General features: G+C 40.7%; 1 protein-coding gene across 2 annotated transcripts in view; it reads right to left on the bottom strand.

The window, feature by feature from the left end:
* Positions 1-5827: 5827 nt before the first annotated feature.
* LOC128692873 (centrosomal protein of 131 kDa) overlaps positions 5828-27085 on the bottom strand; it is a 145241-nt gene continuing 123983 nt past the window's right edge. For both annotated transcript variants that reach the window (XM_070092152.1, XM_070092153.1), the window contains exons 11-13: positions 22636-22859; positions 14148-14319; positions 5828-11167 (exon numbers count right to left, since the gene is read on the bottom strand). In XM_070092152.1, coding sequence (XP_069948253.1) covers positions 11144-11167; positions 14148-14319; positions 22636-22859 — 420 coding nt within the window. In that variant the 3' untranslated portion in view covers positions 5828-11143. The remainder of the gene's footprint in view (positions 11168-14147; positions 14320-22635; positions 22860-27085) is intronic.

Raw genomic sequence — 27085 nt, 5'->3', positions numbered from 1 at the left:
ATGCCCCCGCATGACGCTGTCCGGAAACACTGCTGCGAATCCGATGCCGTCTGAAGACTTAGAGCCATCTGTGTACACAGCGATGGCATGAGAATGAGAGTGGAAGTGATCAAGAAAAAGAGAGCGGGAAGCCACTGTAGGCAGTTGGGCTTTCGAGCAAGGGAGTGAGAAAGAACAGATCCGAACAGCTGGAACTTCCCAGGGGGGTAGGGAAAAGTGAGATGCTACATGAACATATAAAGGTGGTAATTGAAGGGAAGACAAGAGCGAATGTAGGCGAAGAGAGAAAGGACGGAGCAAACAGGGGTGGCGAACAAATAAAGAATGTCTACTAATATCGGTGACCATTCTATAAATGGAAGGATTGTGGAGATCATGAGAGCCTACATAGTAGCGAAGGCAATGGGCATCACGGCGATCAGACAAGGATGGAACATTCGCTTCTGCATGCCATAGAGGCTCTCAACAGGGGAAGAGCGAAAAGCACAGAGGCATAAACGTAATCCTTGGTGATGGATGGGGTTAAGGCTAGAGAGAGTAGCAGAAGAGGCCGCTGAATAAATCTGGTCACCATAATCGAGTTTCGATAAAACGAGGGCTGAATGTAGGTGAAGCAGAGTTCGACGATCAGCTCCCCAGGAAAGATGAGCAAGGGCTTTAAGAAGGTTTAACCGGCTGTGACAAGTTACCTTCAGAGAGGTAATGTGAGGTTTCCAGGATAACCTACGGTCAAAGAGAAGGCCTAGATACCTGGCTGTATCACGTTCGGGGATACGGGAGCCATAGAGATACAAAGGATGATCGGAGATGACAGAGCGTCTAGTGAAAGTAATTTGGTGAGTTTTGGTACTGGAAAATTTAAACCCATGCGTGGTGGCCCAAGTGGAAACACAGTCGACCGCATGCTGGAGAGAAACTGCAATGAGATGACAGTCAGCGCCTGCACAAGCAATAGCGAAGTCATTAACATAGAGTGATGACCAAATATTGGGTGGAAGAACAGAGGCCAAATCATTTATAGCAAGGAGAAAAAGTGTTGTGCTCAGAACACATCCCTGAGGGACACCTTCAGCTTGGGCGAAGTCCGGGGAAAGCACATTATTGACTCGAACACAGAAGTGTCTGTCAGTTAAGAAGTTCTTAAGGAAGGATGGTAGATTGCCTCAGAGGCCTAAGGAGTGGGCTTGGGCCAGAATATTATACCTCCAAGTTGTGTCATATGCCTTCTCAAGGTCAAAAAATATGGCAATAACTGAGTGATTATTCGCAAAGGCATTACGAACATACGTATCCAAGCGTAGTAAGGGGTCTATGGTAGAACGGCCCTTACGAAAGCCATATTGACTAGCGGAGAGACTGTTGTGTCTCTCTAAATACCACATTAAACGTTGATTTACCAGACGTTCCATCACTTTGCAAACTGCACTAGTAAGAGCGATGGGACAATAGTGGGAGGCATCATGTCCTGTAGTACCCGGCTTGCGGAAAGGGAGAACAATGGCAGATTTCCACAGCTGGGGAAAAACTCCTTGTGCCCAAATAAGATTGAAGAGGTGTAAGAGGACTACAAGGGTTGATTGATGTAAATGTTGTAACATACGAATATGAATGTCGTCAGGCCCAGCTGCCGATGATCAGCAAGCTGAGAGTGTTGCCTCCAGTTCCTGAAGTGTAAAATGCACATTATACTGTTCTTCTCTGAGAGAAGAAAAGTCCAAGGGTACTAACTCTCTGGCAGACTTTGAGGAAAGAAACGAGGGACATAGATGGAGCCCCCGGGAAATACGGACCAGATGAGTGCCAATTTCAACGGCAACATCAAGAGGGTTTGCTACATCAATACCGGCGACCCGTAGAACAGGAGCCGGGTCAGGAGAGTATTTACCACTCAATTTCCTCACTTCTTTCCAGACTGCACTCATAGAGGAAGCAGAGGTGATGGTGGAAACATAGTTTCGCCAACAAGTGCGTTTAACATCACGGATGACACGGCGAGCGATCGCACGCTTCTGCTTAAAATCAAGAAGTCTCTCATTGGTTCTATTGTATCGGTACCTGCCCCATGCAGTGCGTTTCAAACGTACTGCACGAGCACAAGCAGGAGACCACCAAGGCACGCACTTCTGAGAATGCCTGCCTGAGGTTTGGGGTATAGAATGAGAAGCTGCGGTATAAACTGACGTCGAGAAGAGGTGTAGGAGCTCATCAATGGAGGATGAAGAAGGAACCTCACTAAAAGCAGTGAGTTGCGAGTAAAGGTCCCAATTTGCCCGATCAAATTGCCAGCGAGGGCTACAGAAAGGTGGTGAATATGAAGGAGAAGTAAGAATGATTGGAAAATGATTGCTGTCATGTAAGTCCAGTAGAACAAACCAGGTGAAGTCTAGTGCAGTGGAGGAAGAGCAGACTGATAGATCGATGCAAGAGAGAGTATGAGTATGAGGATCAAAATGGGTGGGAGTACCCGTATTTAAAACATGGAGGGGGTGAGAGGCGAGAAAAGCCTCCAACTGGATGCCACGTGAGTCACAATGAGACCCCCCCCCCCCAGAGGAAATGGTGGGCATTAAAATCACCAAGTAACAGAAGTGGTGATGGTAAGGATGAAACTAGAAGGGCAAAATCTGGGATAGAAAATGCTCGAGAAGGAGAGAGATATAAAGAACATATTGTAAACCACTTATTCAAGTGGATACGGGCTACAGTGTAATGCAGCGAGGTGTGGACAAATAGTTGACAGTACGGAATATCATTGCGTAGAAGAAGGGCACTTTCATTAAAGGTCCCATCTGAGAAAGGATCCGAAGAATACAATAAATTATAGCCTGAGATAGGTTGGAAAACAGCTGAGTGTAATTTTGGTTCTTATAAGCAAGCACCAACAGGGGAAAACCTAGAAAGCAACATCTGAAGCTCACCCCGATTACCCCTGAGGCCGCGGATATTCCACTGTAAATAGGCCATGATTGGCAATGAAGAAAATACCAGGAATCCATAGGGAAGGGCACCTATGGACTAGAGGGGTTAGAAAAGTCAACATGTGGTGGCATTGGAAGACGTTCAAGCAGCGAAGGAACGGAGTGTTGCGAAGAATGGGGTTGTGAAGATGGAGGAGAGGGAAGAGAAGGAACAGGAGGTGAATCAGTGTCCATTGAAGGTTTAGTCTCTGTAATATATTCTGAAATGGCTTCAAGTGTTTCTGAATTCAAAGATGTATGGGAGACCATATTGGAGGTAGCAGGAGGAGGGTGAGTAAAGATTGGGACAGTAATGGACTGTACCAAAGTAGAGGGGGAGGGAAGAGTGTAAGGTACTGGAGATGAAGTGTGGGGGGGGGACAGAAGAGGCAGAAACCTGGGAGGTGGCAGAAGAGGGAGAAACTTGGGAGGGGACGGGGGTGGAAGGCATAGTACGAAGAGGAGGGTGAACCTCCACACTTGTAATAGAGCCAGAGAGAGAGGAAGAACTAGGCACAGACACTGGAAAGGTAAAGTGTGGAGGTGGAAGAAGGGAAGGAAGGGGCAAAGAAGATTTGAGCAATGTGGATTTTTTGGACTTCTGAGAAGTAGAGGGGTGATTGGTATAAGGTGTCGTACGAGGTCTTGTTGATACTGGGGCTTGTGAGGAAGGACGCGAAGATGTGAGAACAGACTTGAGTTGTAGTCGGGACGTCAGAGCCAAGGACAGCAAAAGGATTAGATGCCGAAGTGGCTATGGGAGGGGTAACAACAGAGGAGGCTGCAGAAAATGGGACCCCAGAAGTGGGGGGATGGTTTGAAACACGAGAATAAGAAACACGGGGTAATCTTCCTTGGAGGCGGAGATGAGTAACTGCCATAGCATAAGGGAGACCTTCTGCCTCTTTGAGGCAACGGATTTCACACTCATTTAAGTAGACCTGGCAACGGCGGGAGTACGAAGGGTGAGCTTCATTACAATTAAGGCAAGATGGAGGTTGACTGCAAGATGTATTAGAATGGTCGTCGGCACCACAGACTGGGCATTCGGCTATAGATCTGCAATATTTCGCTGGGTGACCAAAACGGCAGCAATTTCTACACTGTTGCGGTGTAGGGATCACCTTTCGAACTTGTAACCTATGTCCCGTGACATAAACAGAGGACGGGAGTTCTTGGCTGTCGAAAGTTAATCGAGCCACATTGCAAGGGTAACGTCTCCGCCCATGGGCAGGAAGGACATAAGCGTCGACTTTGAGGATTGGGAGATCCTGGAGTTCCAGCAGTTCAAGAATGTCATTGCCACATGACTGGAAATTCTGTTGGACTATGGTATGGGGCAGAATGACGGTACCACTACAAGAATTGAGAGAAAGATGTTTTTCAATAGTGATAGGAGTAGTATTGATATGCAAAAGGAGAGAAAGATCATGAGCTTGGGTAGCATTCTGTACAGTGACGATGCGCGTACCGCTCTCGAGAGCATGAAATGAAATATCTCTACCAACATGACGTAGGAGCGCTTTGCCAATACTATGGTCAGATAGGCAGAAGAAGAAGTCGGTCTTAAAGTAAAGAATTTAGTCCATTGTGTGGTCCGAAACTGAGCATGGAGAGGGAGTGCATGACGTGTCAGTCTTTTCCAAGTAGAATGGGAAGGTAACGAAGGAACACCATCAGGAGATTGACGTTGGCGTTTAGGAGTAGGACCGGAGTTGGTCCGTCGTGAAACGGGCTGGCGATTCAAAAATTGCCGTACCATAGAGGGAGAGGCCGGAAGCATAGTCAAAGGAGAGCGGAGGTCAGACAAATCGAAGGAGTCAGTCGAAGCCCCGGTACCTGAAGCGGGTGAGGAAACAGCACCAGCAAGAGGTACAGGGGCATCAGGAGTGTCCGAAGAGTGGTCGAAAAACAAGGCAGGGTCAGAATGGGGTGCGGTATCGAGAAGGGGCCCGGGGGTAGTGGGTTCATGGATTGGGTTCTCCATGGTTAGGTTACTCCTTTGCTTTTTGTTTTTAAGAAAAAAAAGAAAGAAGAAAAGAAAATAAAAATAAAAAAAGAATAAAAAAAGGGGGGAGTGGGGAGGAATAGTTCCCAGGAATGAAAGGGCCGGAAATCTCCCTCCACGCCTAAGAGGACCTCAGCACCGCTATTAGCGCAGATGCAGCATGGAACCCGTGCCATACCCTTCATGCCAGCAAACCAGCAATCCGGGATAGCAACCTCACATCTGCCGAGCTACCTCGGTGGACAAAAGAGAGGGCGGCCGGATATCCGCCACAAAGCATACCTCCTTCGGCCACCACCCCCGGAATCCGAAAGGTGGCTTCCAGAGATACACCCGTTGCCCGAAAGACACCCATGGCTACACTCCGGGAGACTGGAGAGGGATCGGGACATCCCCAGGCGATCCAGATTTCACAGCAAACTACGCCATCGCCAAGAACCTCAACGGAATGGGATGGACCCTGGTATCCTTTCCCCTACCTAGGAACTAGCGTGCCTGTGGGAGAAATCCCAAAGGCCAAAAAGAGGAAGGGTAAAAGGGAGGGGTGGGGAGGAGGAGGAAGAAAGGAAAAAGGGGAGGATGGGATAGGGGGGTAATTAGGTTCGGTCTGATTATTATTATTATAATCAAGGGGGAAGCGCTAAACCCGGAGGATTATACAGCAGGTTCGGTCTGAGGAAGGAGACCGACAAGTCTAATTCCTCAGACCAAGAGCCTCTTCACCACAACAAGGAGCCCCCCTTGAAGAGGTTTTGTGGAAGAAACACTGCAGGTATGCATGGCATATAAGATTGTTTACTCTAATTTAGCCCTGGATAACTCTCATGAGTTTAGCACTTTTTGGGAATATAATAATGCATAGTATAACAGAAATCTTTATTATAAAGAATTATATATTTACAAGTTATTTTTATACATAAAATATTTATATTAAAATCATGGGTATAAAATCTAATATGACTAGTAGCACTAATGGCTTATATAAGTTACCATAATTTTTTTTATTTTTTAACACAATGGCTGTCTCCCACCAAGGCAGGGTGACCAGAAAAATAAGAAATATAATTCTTATCTTCTCTAATTAGTCAAGATACTTGATCATAATCATTTTAAATATACACAAATTGTGATACAAACTCACTCTTCAGAAAACACTTCATGAAGACAAACCGAATATTTTAACTGGCATTCTGTTTTTTTTTTTATTTCACTTGATTAAAAAATGGTACACATTCCTTAATGACAAAGAAATATGCCTCATTTTTAGTAATTATATTTTCTTTTAAGCTTCACACAAAAGGACACAAATGAAATCCCAGATATTAAAAATTGTAAAAGTCAAGATGAAAAATTATGCAAGATCAAAATCACTAGCATCATAGTCCTCAGACAGATTAAAACCAAAGCAAGACCTGACAAACTGTTTACAAGGGTTCTAAAGGGATTTAGAGAAACTTAGTAAACCATTAACTAGTTTCTTAAACACTACACTACAATCACTACAAACTGGTTTCATACCAGATAAGTGGAAAATGGCATACATGATACTTATATACAAATCAGGTGATCAGTCCTTAGCTTCAAATTGTAGGCAAATTAGTCTAACTTCAATTATAGGAAAGTTGATGGAATCAATAACTGCAGACAATATTCAAAGCCACCTTCAAAAATGCAATTTGATCTATGAATCTTGGCATGGTTTTACAAAGAGATGTTCATGCCTTGCAAATTTATTAGCCTTTTCTATATTTTTACTAAAATATTTGAGGCATTAGACCAAGATAAAGTATATGGTAATGTGCTTATGGATTTCAGTAAGGCATTTGATAAGAGTTCCACACACAAGAATATTAAAGAAAGCAGCAGTACACAGAATAGGAGAAATCTCATGGAATGAGACACTGGTTGACCGAAAGGGAACAGAGCCTTTACCAGTGGTGTTGAACAGGGTCAGCACTGCACCCAAAGTTGTTCACAATATACATAAATGACAGGGGGGGGGGAGAGAATAAATAACAACATAAGCAAGTTTGCTGATGACACCAAAACTTGCTGTGGTGGTCGGAGAAGTGGCAGATACAGATTAATGTAGACAAATGGAAGCATCTAATCCTGGGAAAAGAAAATAACTATGGCACCTATAAACTAATTGATGTGTAGATCCCAATTAAGCAGAATCCAATAGTTTTAGGAATTCTATTTAGCAATAATTTAAAGCCAAGGCAATAGTGCATAAGTGCTTGCATTAAAGCTAATAGAATTCCAGGCTTCATATCAAGAAGCATAAATAATAGAAGTCCTCAGATTATACTTCAACTTTAGATATCTTTCGTAAGGCCTCGTTTAGATTATGCTTCTTAATTCTGGTCTCCATATTAGAGAATGGATACAAATATGTATGCTGAAAAAATCACACAGAAAAGAATGAAGTTGCTCCACTGTATCAGAAAACTCATGAATATTTGCAACCTCTGAAGAGGTAAGGAATTAAATGGATATGATTAAAATGTGCAAATGGAACATGACTCATGGCAATGGATTCACAGTGAACAAACTTAAATTTAGAAGATAGATTTTCAGTGAACCAAGAAATTTGGGTAGATTGAAAAACCAGGTTGGACAAGTACATCAAGTGGGTGTGGGTGGATAAGAGTTGAACCAGCTAAGCATGGCCCAATAGGCCTATTACAGTGTTCCCCCATTCTTATCTTTTTATATGGAGGCAAAAATATTTAGTTTATCTTGTAGATATTTTTTCCAAAGAGATGGTGTATATCACATTGACTAGTAAACTAATGTACTTTGTTTTCATACACAAAAATATACCATGTTCTATAAACACCGAAGATGAAAAGAAGAGTACCAGAAAATCTTAGTAGTTAATGGTGCTGTCAATAAGTACATTTCAACAAGCTTAGTGAACATACAGCAATTAGTGATGTAAGATAATATGTAAACCTCAATTGGGTGTTGAGCATAAAAACCTACACTGAGGTTTCATATTACTGTTTCTTGCAAATTTTTTATGGACTAGGCTCCTAGCAGAAGCAAGGTTGCTTCTCAGAACAGGTAGAACTAGTAGATTATTTATGAATTTATTAGTGCTAGTCCTAGTCTCAGGTGAAAGCACATCCCTTCTAGAGCTGACAATCCTGGTGATCATACTGCCACTCTTGAGCATAACCTTTGGTAATTTTTTCATTAGTGATGAATATATGGTTTGGTGTCAAAGTGCTTGTGAATTTCTTGAATGAACAGGTAATCAAGATTGATAGAATCCTATAATGTATTATTAGTGGTTAAAATTATTTGTTACTCATTAGCATATTGTAAACTGATAAGAACACTAAGACCCTTGTGAGTTTAGCACTTAGTTATAATAAGAATAATAATAACTGATAAAGTCTATTCAATTTATAATAGTCACTAATGGTGTATTAACTCTGCATGTTTTCTTTTAAAAAGAAAACAATGCCCATTTTCTCTAGATGGAATTAATGATATACTGTGTCATCAAACACCAACTTCCCTAGGCTTTACTTGAGTTTATTAAATAAGTTTTTATTTAGGTTATGAGTAAATAACATACATGTCATGATCAACATTCGATGACACCTATAAGATAATAAAAATTTAATATTTTTTGATAAAACAAGTACCTAAAAAACTTTACTTTATAGGTGTTATGAACATAACCCCTTTTTTCAGATATATCATTCACATTACATAACATGAAATTGCAAAGCATCAATTTCAGGAACATAATAACCCTTGCGCTGTACAAGATTTCACTATTGTATCTTTTCTTATTTACTATGAAACAATCTGTTTTCAATTACATGAGGCATTTAACAAAACTTAAATATTGTTTTCAGTAAATTTAAGCTATATAGTTTCAGCCAACATTTTCTTTTTTAAATACACCAGCTGTCTCCCACTGGGTCAGGGTAACCCAAAAAAGAAAAAAGTCACTATCATTAAAGGAAATATATAGAAAATATTTTTATTTATTATCACACTGGCCGACTCCCACCAAGGCAGGGTGGCCCGAAAAAGAAAAACTTTCACCATCATTCACTCCATCACTGTCTTGCCAGAAGGGTGCTTTACACTACAGTTTTTAAACTGCAACATTAACACCCCTCCTTCAGAGTGCAGGCACTGTACTTCCCATCTCCAGGACTCAAGTCCGGCCTGCCGGTTTCCCTGAACCCCTTCATAAATGTTACTTTGCTCACACTCCAACACACTAAACAAATAAATAGCAACATAAGCAAGTTTGCTGATGACACCAAAACTTGCTGTGGTGGTCGGAGAAGTGGCAGATACAGATTAATGTAGACAAATGGAAGCATCTAATCCTGGGAAAAGAAAATAACTATGGCACCTATAAACTAATTGATGTGTAGATCCCAATTAAGCAGAATCCAATAGTTTTAGGAATTCTATTTAGCAATAATTTAAAGCCAAGGCAATAGTGCATAAGTGCTTGCATTAAAGCTAATAGAATTCCAGGCTTCATATCAAGAAGCATAAATAATAGAAGTCCTCAGATTATACTTCAACTTTAGATATCTTTCGTAAGGCCTCGTTTAGATTATGCTTCTTAATTCTGGTCTCCATATTAGAGAATGGATACAAATATGTATGCTGAAAAAATCACACAGAAAAGAATGAAGTTGTTCCACTGTATCAGGCACTGTACTTCCCATCTCCAGGACTCAAGTCCGGCCTGCCGGTTTCCCTGAACCCCTTCATAAATGTTACTTTGCTCACACTCCAACACACTAAACACACTGATGGCATTACCAAAACAAATATATTAAGGGCCATCACACCTTGATCTAGTCTGGTGGCTAACTTTGAAGCAAAACCACAATTTTTTTTTAGATTTTACAAATGTGATTTCTTTAAATTTTCAAGTTGAGTTTTTGAAATGTATTTAAAAAAATTATACATTGTAGAAGAGGTCCTGGCCCTCATGTTTATGGATTAACAGTGTCCTTTATATAATACTTTTATAGTACTTAAACCATGTAGGCTGAAAACTTCTAATTAAAATATAATTTTAACAGTGACTTAACCCTTGATGTGCCTAGTGTTTATTTAAATTCCTTTACATACAATGCAGTCAATCATACATAAATTAAACAGGTAGAAGCTGAATCACTGGCATAACTGGATACAAGACATTTGTTAGAAATGCACCGAGAGTTTACCAATCTTCCAGCATATAAAGAACCATACCCATAATACTGAATGAGAACATACTCCTATCAGATATGGAACAAATTGCATATACATGTGTAAAATCCTCAAGACAGTTATGTTTGCTTCAGAACCCATTTTAACATCTCACAAGGCCTGTGGAGGCAATACCATAATTACCCTTGCCCTAAATTACTTGTTTATGCACATAAGTTTGTTCACCTGATTTACACCATGCAACTTTTGTCAGGTGAGATTTAATGAACTTTTAATTTGTACACTTTTTAGTGCTAAAAAGAGTTTCACTGGTAGGCCAAAATATATATTCTTAAAATCTTTAATTTTAACCATGCAAGTTTGTACCATAGACAAGTGTTAATAGCACTTCTGTGTTTGGATATGGTACTGAAATTGACTAATTTGCCTTGAGAGTATTTATATTATCCTCTCACTAATAAGTGTTTCATGCACATTGTAACTAAAGAGTTATAAACTGATTTAATACTTGGAGGTCCCTGGGATAAACACTTAAAACTATTGACAAACTTCTCAGCTTTGGATATTTTCTGCAATGTATTATATACATAGCATGAAGAACAAATAATAACTGCAGTATTGACATTTTGTTGAAAAATCTAAAATTTGTATTTTCTCTTAATTAACTTACAAAAATAATTATTAAAGGATAATTACTAGCAAGATGAGTCAGATATTGATGGTAATTATGATGATTATAATACAATAATACTAACAAGTAACAAAAAACAGTTAGATCATGATAACAATGTTGAACAAAATGATACAAGAACATTATTAAAAAACTTACGCTTATTATGTAAGACGCGCTCAACATCGCACAGAAGTGGTACAAGATCATAACTCTGGGTAGTATTTTAGTAATGAACATGTCAGAAAATACCACTGCCCCACTACAGTATCACTGTATGCATCCAGTTATAACTAAATGATGTTAGTCATCTGGAGGACGAAACATCTGAAACAGATGAAAGAAAAGTTAAATGAAATTCTAACTAACATTTTGAGTTTAGTAAAATAGGGCACTTAACTTTCTTACAGCAACGTATTTATAATCAAGTTAAGAAAGCCTAGAGAATGAATGGATTTGTCAGTTAAAAACAGAGTAGGGGAGTTAGTAGATGGGGAGATGGAGGATTTGGGTAGATGGTGAGAATATTTTGAGGAACTTTTAAATGTCGACGAAGAAAGGGAAGCGGTAATTTCATGCACTGGCCGGAAAGAGGGGAAGGTACCTAAGGGATTGGCAGAGAGCATGTATAGTCCCTTTATATACAGGGAAGGGGACAAAAGAGATTGTAAAAATTATAGAGGAATAAGTTTACTGAGTATACCAGGGAAAGTGTACAGTAGGGTTATAATTGAAAGAATTAGAGGTATGACAGAATGTAGGATTGCGGATGAGCAAGGAGGTTCCAGAGTGGGTAGGGGATGTGTAGATCAAGTGTTTACATTGAAGCCTATATGTGAACAGTATTTAGATAAAGGTAGGGAAGTTTTTATTGCATTTATGGGTTTAGAAAAGGCATATGATAGAGTGGATAGGGGAGCAATGTGGCAGATGTTGCAAGTATATGGAATAGGTGGTAAGTTACTAAATGCCGTAAAGAGTTTTTCTGAAGATAGTGAGGCTCAGGTTAGGGTGTGTAGAAGAGAGGGAGACTACTTCCCAGTAAAAGTAGGTCTTAAATAGGGATGTGTAATGTCACCATAGTTGTTTAATACAGTGGTCCCTCGCTTTTCGTAGTTCTCGGCAATCGTAAATTTCGCCAATCATAGGGGTATTTTCGTATAAACATTGACTCGCTTTTCATAGGTTGACTCGCGAATAGTAGTTCGTCCGGGACGCGTACGCACGGTGTGAGCCGGGGAGGCCTCCCTACCCAGCCAGTCTGGCATTGTTTACCAGTGAGTAAAGGTCCCCTCAAGTGCTCCTACGAAATATTTCATAATATTCCACTCATTTTAGTGCTTGCAAGTACGTACTAAATAAGCTACCATGGCTCCAAAGAAAGCTCCTAGTGCCAAGCCTGTGGTAAAGAAGGTGAGAAATATGTACAGTGACAAAGTCTTGGGCCATTTTAGGGAAGTGTTAAAGAGACGCCAGAAACGGAGCTCTCTCCACAGTTACTTTGCGAGACAGGACTAGAGTGACTCAAGGTGGTCCTAGTGGCATTAAGAAACAGAGAAGAGAAGCAACCCCAGAGAAGCAATTGGTACCTGAGGTGTTGCTGGAAGTGGATTCCCCTTCCAAACTGTAAACAATCCAATCTCTCTCCTCCTCCAGTCCCCCATACACTAAGAAGAATCTCCAATAAAGGTAAGTGTTATGCTGTTAATGTTTCATTCATCATTTCCCATTGTATTGTTTATGTACTACATGTATATTTCATGTAAAAAAATTTTTTGTTTTAATACTTCTGGGTGTCAGGAACGGATTAATTGTATTTACATTATTTCTTATGGGGAAAATTGATTCGCAAATTGTAAATTTTGTTTATAGTAGCTCCTCCAGGAACGGATTAATTACGAAAAACGAGGGACCACTGTATATTTATAGATGGGATTGTAAAAGAAGTAAATGCTAGGGTGTTTGGGAGAGGGGTGGGATTAAATTATGGGGAATCAAATACAAAATGGGAATTGACACAGTTGCTTTTTGCTGATGATACTGTGCTCATGGGAGATTCTAAAGAAAAATTGCAAAGGTTAGTGGATGAGTTTGGGAGTGTGTGTAAAGGTAGAAAGTTGAAAGTGAACGTAGAAAAGAGTAAGGTGATGAGGGTGTCAAACGATTTAGATAAAGAAAAATTGGATATCAATTTGGGGAGGAGTATGGAAGAAGTGAATGTTTTCAGATACTTGGGAGTTAACCTGTCGGCGGATGGGTTTATGAAGGATGAGGTTAATCATAGAATTGATGAAGGAAAAAAGTGAGTGGTGCATTGAGGTATATGTGGAGACAAAAAACATTATCTATGGAGGAAAAGAAGGGAATGTATGAAAGTATAGTAGTACCAACACTCTTATATGGGTGTGAAGCTTGGGTTATGAATGCAGCAGCGAGGAGGTGGTTGGAGGCAGTGGAGATGTCCTGTCTAAGGGCAATGTGTGGTGTAAATATTATGCAGAAAATTTGGAGTGTGGAAATTAGGAGAAGGTGTGGAGTTATTAAAAGTACTAGTCAGAGTGCTGAAGAGGGGTTGTTGAGGTGGTTTGGTCATTTAGAGAGAATGGATCAAAGTAGAATGACATGGAGAGCGTATAAATCTGTAGGGGAAGGAAGGCGGGGTAGGGGTCGTCCTCGAAAAGTTTGGAGGGAGGAGGTAAAGGAGGTTTTGTGGGCGAGGGGCTTGGACTTCCAGCAAGTGTGCATGAGTGTGTTAGATAGGAATGAATTGAGATGAATGGTATTTGGGACCTGACGAGCTGTTGGAGTGTGAGCAGGGTGATATTTAGTGAAGGAAAACTGGTTATTTTTATATAGTCTGACTTGAGTCCTGGAAATGGGAAGTACAATGCCTGCACTTTAAGGAGGGGTTTGGGATATTGTCAGTTTGGAGGGATATGTTGCGTATCTTTATACGTATATGCTTCTAAACTGTTGTATTCTGAGCACCTCTGCAAAAACAGTGATTATGTGTGAGTGAGGTGAAAGTGTGGAATAACGATGAAAGTATTTTCTTTTTGGCGATTTTCTTTTTGGGCCACCCTGCCTCGGTGGGAGACGGCCGACTTGTTTAAAAAAAAAAAAAAAGTTTGACAAGAGGACCTAAAAAGTAAAGTGTATATAGTATTTACAGAATTTACTGAAGCAATAGAATACATATATGGTAATATTAAAAAGAAAAGTGTTATTAAACAAATTTAAGACAATAAGGCATAGATAAAATATAGCAATGTCAAGAGTTACTATGAAATAAAATGAAGCAGCTCACATGCTGTAATTCACAAAGTTCCAGATCTTGTGTATGAAGCCGAGCTCTTAGATACACAATTTCCTCTTCCTTTTGGGCCAGAATGGATTTCATCTCCAAGTACCTACTTCTAGCATTTCGTTCACTGGACTCTAGTTCATTTAGTTCATTGTCATATCTTTCTCTGAGATTCCTGAAAGAAAATATATTATCAATTAGATACCTATTTTATGCAATACATATGCAGAGTAAAAACTACACAGATCTGAACCATCAAAGCAGATACATACGAGCCTCTTGTGGAATTATGTTGGTAGGTAAGTAGGCCTTAGAGACATAATGTAACCATGGTTAAGAAATTTATAGATGGGGTTGTAAAACAAGTGAATGCTGGGGTGTTGGGAAAAGGTGAAAGATTAAATGATAATGAATCTAAATACTGTTCATATGTATGCTTCAATGTAAACACTATCTACCCATTCTAAAGTAGGGTTTAGAATAGGTAGGGGATGTGTAGATCAAGTGTTTACATTGAAGCATATATGTGAAGAGTATTTAGATAAAGGCAGGGAAATTTTCATTGCAATTATGGATTTACAAAAGGCATATGATAGGGTGGATAGGGGAGCAATGTGACAGATGTTGCAAGTATATAGAATAGGTGGTAAGTTACTAAATGCTGTAAAGAGATTTTATGAGGATAGTGAGGCTCAGGTTAGGGTATGTAGAAGATAGGGAGATTACTTTCCAGTAAAAGTAGGTCTTAGACAGGGATATGTAATGTCACCATAGTTGTTTAACATATTTATAGATGAGGGTTGTAAAAGAAGTAAATGCTAGAGTGTTGGGGAAAGGGGTAGAATTAAATTATAGGGAATCAAATACAAAATGGGAGTTGACACAGTTACTTTTTGCTGATGATACCATCTTTTGGTAGATTCTAAAGGAAAGTTGCAAAAGTTACTGGACAAGTTTGGGAGGGTGTATAAAGGTAGAAAGTTAAAAGTGGACATAGAGAAGAGTAAGGTGATGAGGATATCAAACAATTTAGATAAAGAAAAATTAGATATCACATTGGAGGGAGGGAGTATGGAAGAAGTGAATGTTTTCAGATATTTGGGAGTTGACTTGTCAGCAGATGATTTTAGGTAAGATGAGATTAACCATAGAACTGATGAAGAAAAAAAGGTGAGTGGTGCACTGAGGTATCTGTAGAGACAAAAAACATTATCCATGGAGGCAAAGAAGCGAATATATGAGAGTATAGTAGTACCAATACTCTTATATGAGTGTGAAGCATGGATTGTAAATGCTGCAGCAAGGAGGAGGCCTGAGGCAGTGAAGATGTTGTGTCTAAGGGCAATGTGTAGTGTAAATATTATGCAAAGAATTTGTAATGTGGAAATTAGAAGGTGGTGTGGAGTTACTAAAAGTATTAGCCAGAGAGCTGAAGAGAGGTTGCTGAGGTGGTTTGGTCATTTAGAGAGAATGGAACAAAGTAGAATGATTTGGAGAGTGTATAAATCTGAAGGCGGGGTAGAGGTCATCCTAGGAAGGCTGGAGTGGGGGGGCGGGTTAAGGGAGGTTTTGTGGGCGAGGGGCCTGGACCTCTAGCAAGCGTGCATGATTATGTTATATAGGAGTGAATGGAAACAAATGGTTTTTGGGACCTGATGAGCTATTGGAGTGTGAGCAGGGCAATATTTTGTGAAGAGTGTCAGGGAAACTGGTTAGCCATACTTGAGTCCTGGAAATGGGAAGTACAATGCCTGCACTTTAAAGGAAGGGTTTGGGATATTGGCAGTTTGGAGGGATGTGTAATATATCTTTATATATGCTTCTAAACTGTTGTATCTGGGCACCTCTGCAAAAACAGTGATTATGTATGAGTGAGGTGAAAGTGATGAATGATGATGAAAGTATTTTCGTTTTGGGGGATTTTCTTTCTTTTTGGGTCACCCTGCATAGGTGGGAGATGGCCAACTTGTTGAAAAAAAAAGTAAAAGAAGAAAACTAAAAGTAAACATAGGACAAAACAAAGTAATGAGAGTCAAATTAAATTTAGGTAATGAAAGAGTGGATATCAGATTAGAAAATATAAAGGAAGTAAATGTGTTTAGACATCGGAAGTGGACTTGTCAGCAGATAGGTCTATGAAAGATGAGGTGAACCATACAAATGATGAGGGAAAAAAGGTAGGTGGCCACTGAGGAGACAAAGAACCTTATCCCTGGAGGTAAAAAGGAAAATGTATAAGAGTATAGTGGCACCAACTGTTATATGATGTGAAGCATGGGTTTTGAACATTGTAGTGAAGTGGTGGTTTGAGGCAGTAGAGATGCCATATTTGAGGGCAATCTGTGGTGTGAATATTACGTAGACAATTCATAGCTTGAAGATTTGGAGAATGTGTGGGTTACCAAAAATATTATTCAAAGGACAGAAGTGGTGGGTGTTGAGGTGGTATGGACATAGAGAGAGAATGGAGCAAAACAGTGTAACTAGAAGGGTATATAAATCTGGGGTTGAAGGAAGGAGAGGCAGGGGTCATACCAGAAAGGATTGGAGTGAAGAGGTAAGGAAAGTTTTGAGTGCTATGGACTTGGATTTCCAATAGGCTCATTAGACAGGAGTGGAGGTAAATGGTTTTTATGATCTGACATGCTATTGATGCATGAGCAAAACAATATTTATGAAGGGCATCAGGGAAACCAGTCAGCCAGACTTGAGTCCTGGACATGTAAAGTACAGTGCATATACTCTGAAAAAGGGGTGGGGATGTTGCATTTCGGAAGGTTATCTGAACTGTGATGTCAGCATGCTTCTGGCAAGGTAGTAATTGAATAAATGAAAGCATTTCTTCTTTTCCAGGTCACCCTGTCTTGATGGGAGATGGCCAATGTTTAACCCTTAAACTGTCCAAACGTAGATCTACGTTTTTTCAACATTTGAAAGTATGTAAAAAAGTACATCTTTTTTTTTTTTACGTTCGAAAACGTGGAAAAAACACTTTGATTACGTTTTTTTTTTTGTTATATTTGAAAATATATAAAAAAGTAGACCTACTTTTGGAGCACTACGCGTATGAACGTAGATCTGCTTGGACAGTTTAAGGGTTAAAAAGAAAGTTAGTTGATAAAACCATAGGCCTTGCCTCATGAATTAACTCAGATGTGCGTAGGTGAGTGGTGTGTTGTGGTATATGTGGAGACAAAGAACATTATCTATGGGGGCAAAGAAGGGAATGTATGAAAGTATAGAGATACCAACACTCTTATATGGGTGTGAAGCTTGGGTTGTAAATGCTGCAGCGAGGAGGTGGTTAGAGGCAGTGTAGATGTCCTGTCTAAGGGCAATGTGTGGTGTAAATATTATGCAGAAAATTCGAAGTGTGGAAATTAGAAGGTGTGGAGTTAATAAAGGTATTAGTCAGAGGGCTGAAGAGGGGTTGTTGAGGTGGTTTGGTCATTTATAGAGAATGGATCAAAGTAGAATGACATGGAGAGCGTATAAATCTGTAAGGGAAGGAAGGCGGGGCAGGGGTCGTCCTCGAAAAGGTTGGAGAGAGGGGGTAAAGGAGGTTGTGTGGGCGAGGGGCTTGGATTTCCAGCAAGCGTGCGTGAGTGTGTTAGATAGGAATGGAGACGAATGATATTTGGGACCTGACGAACTGTTGGAGTGAGAGCAGGGTAATATTTAGTGAAGGGATTCAGGGAAACCAGTTATTTTATACAGCCAGACTTGAGTCCTGGAAATGGGAAGTACAATGCCTGAACTTTAAAGGAGGGGTTTTGGGATAATGGCAGTTTGGAGGGATATGTTGTGTATCTTTATACGTATATACATGTACCTCTAAACTGTTGTATTCCGAGCACCTCTGCAAAAACAGTGATTATGTGCGAGTGAGGTGAAAGTGTTGAATGATGATGAAAATATTTTCTTTTTTGGGATTCTCTTTCTTTTTGGGTCAACCTGCCTCAGTGGGAGACGGCCGACTTTTTTTTTTTAACAAGTGTGTAGTAGTGATGAAGCAGTCTAATGGTGTGCAGAAACTTTTCCTGTTAGTTCATTTTATACAAAGTGAAGATTTTTTTTTTATTAACATGTTTGCCGATTCCCACCAAGGCAGGGTGGCCCAAAAAAGAAAAACTTTCATCATCATTCACTCCATCACTGTCTTGCCAGAAGGGTGTTTTACACTACAGTTTTTAAACTGCAACATTCAGAGTGCAGACACTGTACTTCCCATCTCCAGGACTCAAGTCCGGCCTGCCGGTTTCCCTGAATCCCTTCATAAATGTTACTTTGCTCACACTCCAACAGCACGTCAAGTATTAAAAACCATTTGTCTCCATTCACTCCTATCAAACACGCTCACGCATGCCCGCTGGAAGTCCAAGCCCCTCGCACACAAAACCTCCTTTACCCCCTCCTTCCAACCTTTCCTAGGCTGACCCCTCCCCTGCCTTCCTTCCGCTACAGACTGATACACTCTTGAACTCATTCTGTTTCGCTCCATTCTCTCTACATGTCCGAACCACCTCAACAACCCTTCCTCAGCCCTCTGGACAAAAGTTTTGGCAATCCTGCACCTTCTCCTTACTTCCAAACTACGAATTCTCTGCATTATATTCACACCACACATTGCCCTCAGACATGACATCTCCACTGCCTCCAGCTTTCTCCTCGCTGCAACATTCATCACCCATGCTTCACACCCATATAAGAGCGTGGGTAAAACTATACTCTCATACATTCCCCTCTTTGCCTCCAAGGACAAAGTTCTTTGTCTCCACAGACTCCTAAGTGCACCGCTCGCCCTTTCCCCCTCATCAATTCTATGATTCACCTTATCTTTCATAGATCCATGCGCTGACACGTCCACTCCCAAATATCTGAATACATTCACCTCCTCCATACTCTCTCCCTCCAATCTGATATCCAATCTTTCATCACCTAATCTTTTTGTTATCCTCATAACCTTATTCTTTCCTGTATTTACTTTTAATTTTCTTCTTTTACATTTATTTTTTTTTTTATTATCACACTGGCCGATTCCCACCAAGGCAGGGTGGCCCGAAAAAGAAAAACTTTCATCATCATTCACTCCATTACTGTCTTGCCAGAAGGGTGCTTTACACTACAGTTTTTAAACTGCATCATTAACACCCTTCCTTCAGAGTGCAGGCACTGTACTTCCCATCTCCAGGACTCAAGTCCGGCCTGCCGGTTTCCCTGAACCCCTTCATAAATGTTACTTTGCTCACACTCCAACAGCACGTCAAGTATTAAAAACCATTCGTCTCCATTCACTCCTATCAAACACGCTCACGCACGCCTGCTGGAAGTCCAAGCCCCTCGCACACAAAACCTCCTTTACCCCCTCCCTCCAACCTTTCCTAGGCAGACCCCTACCCCGCCTTCCTTCCACTACAGACTGATACACTCTTGAAGTCATTCTGTTTCGCTCCATTCTCTCTACATGTCCGAACCACCTCAACAACCCTTCCTCAGCCCTCTGGACAACAGTTTTGGTAATCCCGCACCTCCTCCTAACTTCCAAACTACGAATTCTCTGCTTTATATTCACACCACACATTGCCCTCAGACATGACATCTCCACTGCCTCCAGCCTTCTCCTCGCTGCAACATTCATCACCCATGCTTCACACCCATATAAGAGTGTTGGTTAAACTATACTCTCATACATTCCCCTCTTTGCCTCCAAGGACAAAGTTCTTTGTCTCCACAGACTCCTAAGTGCACCACTCACCCTTTTCCCCTCATCAATTCTATGATTCACCTCATCCTTCATAGACCCATCCGCTGACACGTCCACTCCCAAATATCTGAATACATTCACTTCCTCCATACTCTCTCCCTCCAATCTGATATCCAATCTTTCATCACCTAATATTTTTGTTATCCTCATAACCTTACTCTTTCCTGTATTCACTTTTAATTTTCTTCTTTTGCACACCCTACCAAATTCATCCACCAACCTCTGCAACTTCTCTTCAGAATCTCCCAAGAGCACAGTATCATCAGCAAAGAGCAACTGTGACAACTCCCACTTTATGTGTGATTCTTTATCTTTTAACTCCACGCCTCTTGCCAAGACCCTCGCATTTACTTCTCTTACAACCCCATCTATAAATATATTAAACAACCACGGTGACATCACACATCCTTGTCTAAGGCCTACTTTTACTGGGAAATAGTCTCCCTCTTTCCTACATACTCTAACTTGAGCCTCACTGTCCTCGTAAAAACTCTTCACTGCTTTCAGTAACCTACCTCCTATACCATACACCTGCAACATCTGCCACATTGCCCCGCTATCCACCCTGTCATACGCCTTTTCCAAATCCATAAATGCCACAAAAACCTCTTTAGCCTTATCTAAATACTGTTCACTTATATGTTTCACTGTAAACACCTGGTCCACACACCCCCTACCTTTCCTAAAGCCTCCTTGTTCATCTGCTATCCTATTCTCTGTCTTACTCTTAATTCTTTCAATAATAACTCTACCATACACTTTACCAGGTATACTCAACAGACTTATCCCCCTATAATTTTTGCACTCTCTTTTGTCCCCTTTGCCTTTATACAAAGGAACTATGCATGCTCTCTGCCAATCCCTAGGTACCTTACCCTCTTCCATACATTTATTAAATAGTAGCACCAACCACTCCAAAACTATATCCCCACCTGCTTTTAACATTTCTATCTTAATCTCATCAATCCCAGCTGCTTTACCCCCTTTCATTTTACCTACTGCCTCATGAACTTCCCCCACACTCACAAAACTGGCTCTTCCTCACTCCTACAAGATGTTATTCCTCCTTGCCCTATACACGAAATCACAGCTTCCCTATCTTCATCAACATTTAACAATTCCTCAAAATATTCCCTCCATCTTCCCAATACCTCTAACTCTCCATTTAATAACTCTCCTCTCCTATTTTTAACTGACAAATCTATTTGTTCTCTAGGCTTCCTTAACTTGTTAATCTCACTCCAAAACTTTTTCTTATTTTCAACAAAATTTGTTGATAACATCTCACCCACTCTTCCCTCCTTGCATCACTTTTACTTTGTAAAAACTTCTCTTATGTTAACTTTTTCTCCCTTACTACTCTCTTTACATCATCATTCCACCAATTGCTCCTCTTCCCTCCCGCACCCACTTTCCTGTAACCACAAACTTCTGCTGAACACTCTAACACTACATTTTTAAACCTACCCCATACCTCTTTGACCCCATTGCCTATGCTCTCATTAGCCCATCTATCCTCCAATAGCTGTTTATATCTTACCCTAACTGCCTCCTCTTTTAGTTTATAAACCTTCACCTCTCTCTTACCTGATGCTTCTATTCTCCTTGTAGCCCATCTACCTTTTACTCTCAGTATAGCTACAACTAAAAAGTGATCTGATATATCAGTGGCCCCTCCATAAACATGTACATCCTGAAGTCTACTCAACAGTCTTCTATCTACCAATACATAATCCAACAAACTACTGTCATTTTGCCCTACATCATATCTTGTATACTTATTTATCTTCTTTTTCTTAAAATATGTATTACCTATAACTAAACCCCTTTCTATACAATCAAAGGGCTCCCATTATCATGTTATGGAAGTAGTTAAAATACCAAGAGCCACTGTTAAATGATTAATTAAACAATTAAACAATGCTTGCTAGAGTGTACTCAGAACACATGTCATAATGTATCACCATGTTTAATACTCTACTTTCACAGTTTTTTATAGATGTTTTCTTGCTCCCTGATAGTCATCTGTAGCAATTTAGAAATAAAAAGCTATTAGGTTTGATTCAAGGAAGGGCAGGATAACTCCATTTCCATGGATCAATAGACCTTCACCAGCATCAAGGGAACCCTTGGAAGAGGAAGTAGCATACAGAGCAGTCAGTGCCATCCTTCCTATCAAACCAGTCTTCATATTCAGTATCAGAGATATACGAAGCCTGTATTATACATCCAGGCACTGTGCTTGCTTTTAGTTATAATAATAATAATTACATAAATCATTATCTGATTTCTTATTTCCCACATTCATGAAATGGGGAGCACTCACCAAAATAAGGTGGAAAAATGAATAAAAGGTACAGTATTTCTATTCTGGATTGACACAATATTTCTTAATGCCTATTACACTCAAAAGCATCACAAAGTACCATGGCACTGTCAAAACACCCACTGTAGTATTTCATCCATTTTATAGATTAAGTGTAATAGTTCATGTTATCTATCAAAATTTTCCTTTCTTTATTCACTATCTGCTTCTGATGTCCTGTTTGTATCTAATTTGCTTATTTTGCTCATATTATACCATGCTTTCTCACACCCATACAATACAACTGCTGACCAACTCTTCAGTCTTCTTCTCTATTTGCCTATTCTCATTTCTGCTGTAGTATAAATTTTTCCACCCCTTACCATTACTTTACATTGGCTTTATGTTATTGCACCACTTACTTAATCTTGGCCTCAAACGTCCTATGTTCTTGCTCCTCATGGTTCCTAGTCTCCAGCTGGATCTCCTTAATGGCTCTTTCAATCTCCTTGTCCCTCTGTCGTTTAAGTCTTTCTCGCAGCTCCCTCTCAGCTAACATGCGAGCCTCACTGTGTTCTTTCATAAACTGCTCCCGCCACTCGCATCGATTTTTTTCATCTTTCTGACGAAGTGTAGCTATATCGTCCTACGAAAAAATAATTATTTACTGAAACATGTTGATGTTTATTAGGGCAATCAAAGGAGGTAATTCTAGTATGCTATAGTATGGCTTTAAGTGAAACAAAGCTGAAGGGGGTGGGAGAGTTTCAGTGGAGAGGAATAAATGGGATTAGGTCAGGGGTTTCAAATAGTTAGAGCTAAAGAAGGAGTAGCAATAATGTTGAAGGATAAGCTATGGCAGGAAAAGAGGGACTATAAATGTATTAATTCAAGGATTATGTGGAGTAAAATAAAGGTTGGATGTGAAAAGTGGGTTATAGTAAGTGTATATGCACCTGGAGAAGAGAGAAGTGTAGAGGAGAGAGAGAGATTTTGGGAAATGTTGAGTGAATGCGTGGGGAGTTTTGAACCAAGTGTGAGAGTACTTGTAGTTGGGGATTTCAATGCTAAAGTGGGTAAAAATGTTGTGGAGGGAGTAGCAGGTAAATTTGGGGTGTCAGGGGTAAATGAAAATAGGAAGCCTTTAATTGAGCTATGTGTAGAAAGAGATTTGGTAATAAGTAATACATATTTTATGAAAAAGAGGATAAATAAATATACTACAAGGTGTGATATAGCATGTAATGAAAGTAGTTTATTAGATTATGTATTGGTGGAGGGGCAACTGATATATCAGATCATTATTTAGTTGTAGCTACAGTTAGAGTAAGAGGTAGATGGGACAAGAGGAAAATGACAACAACAAGTATGAGGGAGGTAAAAGTGTATAAACTAAGGGAGGAGAAAGTTCGGGTGAGATATAAACAACTATTGGCAGAAAGGTGGGTTGGTGTAAGTATGAGTAGTGGGGGGGGGGGGGGGTTGAAGAGGGTTGGAATAGTTTTAAAAATGCAGTATAAGAATGTGGGACAGAAGTTTGTGGTTATAGGAGGGTGGGTGCAGGAGGAAAGAGGAGTGATTGGTGGAATGAAGTCAAGGATGTGATAAGAGAAAAAGGTAGCTCATGAGAGGTTTTTACAAAGCAGGAATGTTATACGAAGAATAGAGTATATGGAGAGTAAAAGAAAGGTGAAGAAAGCGGTGAGAGAGTGCAAAAGGAGAGCAGATGATAGAGTGGGAGAGGCACTGTCAAGAAATTTTAATGAAAATAAGAAAAAAATTTGGAGCGAGTTAAACAAGTTAAGAAAGCCTAGGGAACAAATGGATATGTCAGTTAAAAACAGAGTAGGGGAGTTAGCAGATAGAGAGATGGAGTCACTGGGTAGATGGCGAAAATATTTTGAGGAACTATTAAATGTCGATGAAGGGAGGCAGTAATTTCATGCACTGACCAGGGAGGTATACCATTTTGTAGGAGTGAAGAAGAGCAGGATGTGAGTGTAGGGGAGGTGTGTGAGGCATTATGTAGAATGAAAGGGGGTAAAGCAGCTGGAACTGACGAGATTATGACAAATGTTAAAAGCAGGGGGGGATATAGTGTTGGAGTGGTTGGTACTTTTGTTTAATAAATGTATGAAAGAGGGGAAGGTACCTAGGGATTGGCAGAGAGCATGTATAGTCCCTTTATATAAAGGGAAGGGAGACAAAAGAGATTGTAAAAATTATAAAGGAATAAGTTTACTGAGTATACCAGGAAAAGTGTACAGTAGTTATTATTGAAAGAATTAGAGGCAAGACAGAATGTAGGATTGCAGATGAGCAAGGAGGTTTTAGAGTGGGTAGAGGATGTGTAGATCAAGTGTTTACATTGAAGCATACATGTGAACAGTATTTAGATAAATGAAGGGAAGTTTTTTATACGTAGTAGGTTGGTAGACAGCAACCACCCAGGGAGGTACTACCATCCTGCCAAGTGAGTGTAAAACGAAAGCCTGTAATTGTTTTACATGATGGTAGGATTGCTGGTGTCCTTTTTTCTGTCTCATGAACATGCAAGATTTCAGGTACGTCTTGCTACTTCTACTTACACTTAGGTCACACTACACATACATGTATAAGCATATATATACACACCCCTCTGGGTTTTCTTCTATTTTCTTTCTAGTTCTTGTTCTTGTTTATTTCCTCTTATCTCCATGGGGAAGTGGAACAGAATTCTTCCTCCGTAAGCCATGCGTGTTGTAAAAGGCAACTAAAATGCCGGGAGCATGGGGCTAGTAACCCCTTCTCCTGTATATATTACTAAATGTAAAAGGAGAAACTTTCGTTCTTTCTTTTGCACCACCCCACCTCAGTGGGATACGGCCGATGTGTTGAGAGAGAGGGAAGTTTTTATTGCATTTATGGATTTAGTAAAGGCATATGATAGAGTGGACAGGGAAGCAATTTGGCAGATGTTACAAGTATATCTAATAGGTGGTAAGTTACTAATGCTGTGAAGAGTTTTTATATGGGTGTGAAGCTTGCGTTGTGAATGCAGCAGCGAGGAGGCGGTTGGAGGCAGTGGAGATGTCCTAAGGGCAATGTGTGGTGTAAATATTATGCAGAAAATTCGGAGTGTGGAAATTGTCATGTGGGGTTCGAAACGTGGATAGGGGTAAGAACACTCACATATGCTGGTTAGTACGTATAATTATAACGGAAAGTATGGGAAGCACCATCAGCCGCCTGCCTCTCTGCTCTCTATCTTAAGACTGACCCACCAGTGTCTAGGGGGTGAGCGGCGTTCAAAAACACGCTATGGTTACCTGGAGTTTACCTGGAGAGAGTTCCGGGGGTCAACGCCCCCGCGGCCTGGTCTGTGACCAGGCCTCCTGGTGGATCAGAGCCTGATCAACCAGGCTGTTGCTGCTGGCTGCACGCAAACCAACGTACGAGCCACAGCCCGGCTGATCAGGAACTGACTTTAGGTGCTTGTCCAGTGCCAGCTTGAAGACTGCCAGGGGTCTGTTGGTAATCCCCCTTATGTGTGCTGGGAGGCAGTTGAACAGTCTCGGGCCCCTGACACTTATTGTATGGTCTCTTAACGTGCTAGTGACACCCCTGCTTTTCATTGGAGGGATGGTGCATCGCCTGCCAAGTCTTTTGCTTTCGTAGTGAGTGATTTTCGTGTGCAAGTTCGGTACTAGTCCCTCTAGGATTTTCCAGGTGTATATAATCATGTATCTCTCCCTCCTGCATTCCAGGGAATACAGGTTTAGGAACCTCAAGTTCTCCCAGTAATTGAGGTGTTTTATCTCCGTTATGTGCGCCGTGAAAGTTCTCTGTACATTTTCTAGGTCGGCAATTTCACCTGCCTTGAAAGGTGCTGTTAGTGTGCAGCAATACTCCAGCCTAGATAGAACAAGTGACCTGAAGAGTGTCATCATGGGCTTGGCCTCCCTAGTTTTGAAGGTTCTCATTATCCATCCTGTCATTTTTCTAGCAGATGCGATTGATACAATGTTATGGTCCTTGAAGGCGAGATCCTCCGACATGATCACTCCCAGGTCTTTGACGTTGGTGTTTCGCTCTATTTTGTGGCCAGAATTTGTTTTGTATTCTGATGAAGATTTAATTTCCTCATGTTTACCATATCTGAGTAATTGAAATTTCTCATCGTTGAACTTCATATTGTTTTCTGCAGCCCACTGAAAGATTTGGTTGATGTCCGCCTGGAGCCTTGCAGTGTCTGCAATGGAAGACACTGTCATGCAGATTCGGGTGTCATCTGCAAAGGAAGACACGGTGCTGTGGCTGACATCCTTGTCTATGTCGGATATGAGGATGAGGAACAAGATGGGAGCGAGTACTGTGCCTTGTGGAACAGAGCTTTTCACCGTAGCTGCCTCGGACTTTACTCTGTTGACGACTACTCTCTGTGTTCTGTTAGTGAGGAAATTATAGATCCATCGACCGACTTTTCCTGTTATTCCTTTAGCACGCATTTTGTGCGCTATTACGCCATGGTCACACTTGTCGAAGGCTTTTGCAAAGTCTGTATATATTACATCTGCATTCTTTTTGTCTTCTAGTGCATTTAGGACCTTGTTGTAGTGATCCAATAGTTGAGACAGACAGGAGCGACCTGTTCTAAACCCATGTTGCCCTGGGTTGTGTAACTGATGGGTTTCTAGATGGGTGGTGATCTTGCTTCTTAGGACCCTTTCAAAGATTTTTTTGATATGGGATGTTAGTGCTATTGGTCTGTAGTTCTTTGCTGTTGCTTTACTGCCCCCTTTGTGGAGTGGGGCTATGTCTGTTGTTTTTAGTAACTGTGGGACGACCCCCGTGTCCATGCTCCCTCTCCATAGGATGGAAAAGGCTCGTGAT

Source organism: Cherax quadricarinatus, chromosome 38 (assembly GCF_038502225.1).
Source record: "Cherax quadricarinatus isolate ZL_2023a chromosome 38, ASM3850222v1, whole genome shotgun sequence".
Taxonomy (NCBI): domain Eukaryota; kingdom Metazoa; phylum Arthropoda; class Malacostraca; order Decapoda; family Parastacidae; genus Cherax; species Cherax quadricarinatus.
This window is presented reverse-complemented; position numbering and strand designations above follow the sequence as displayed.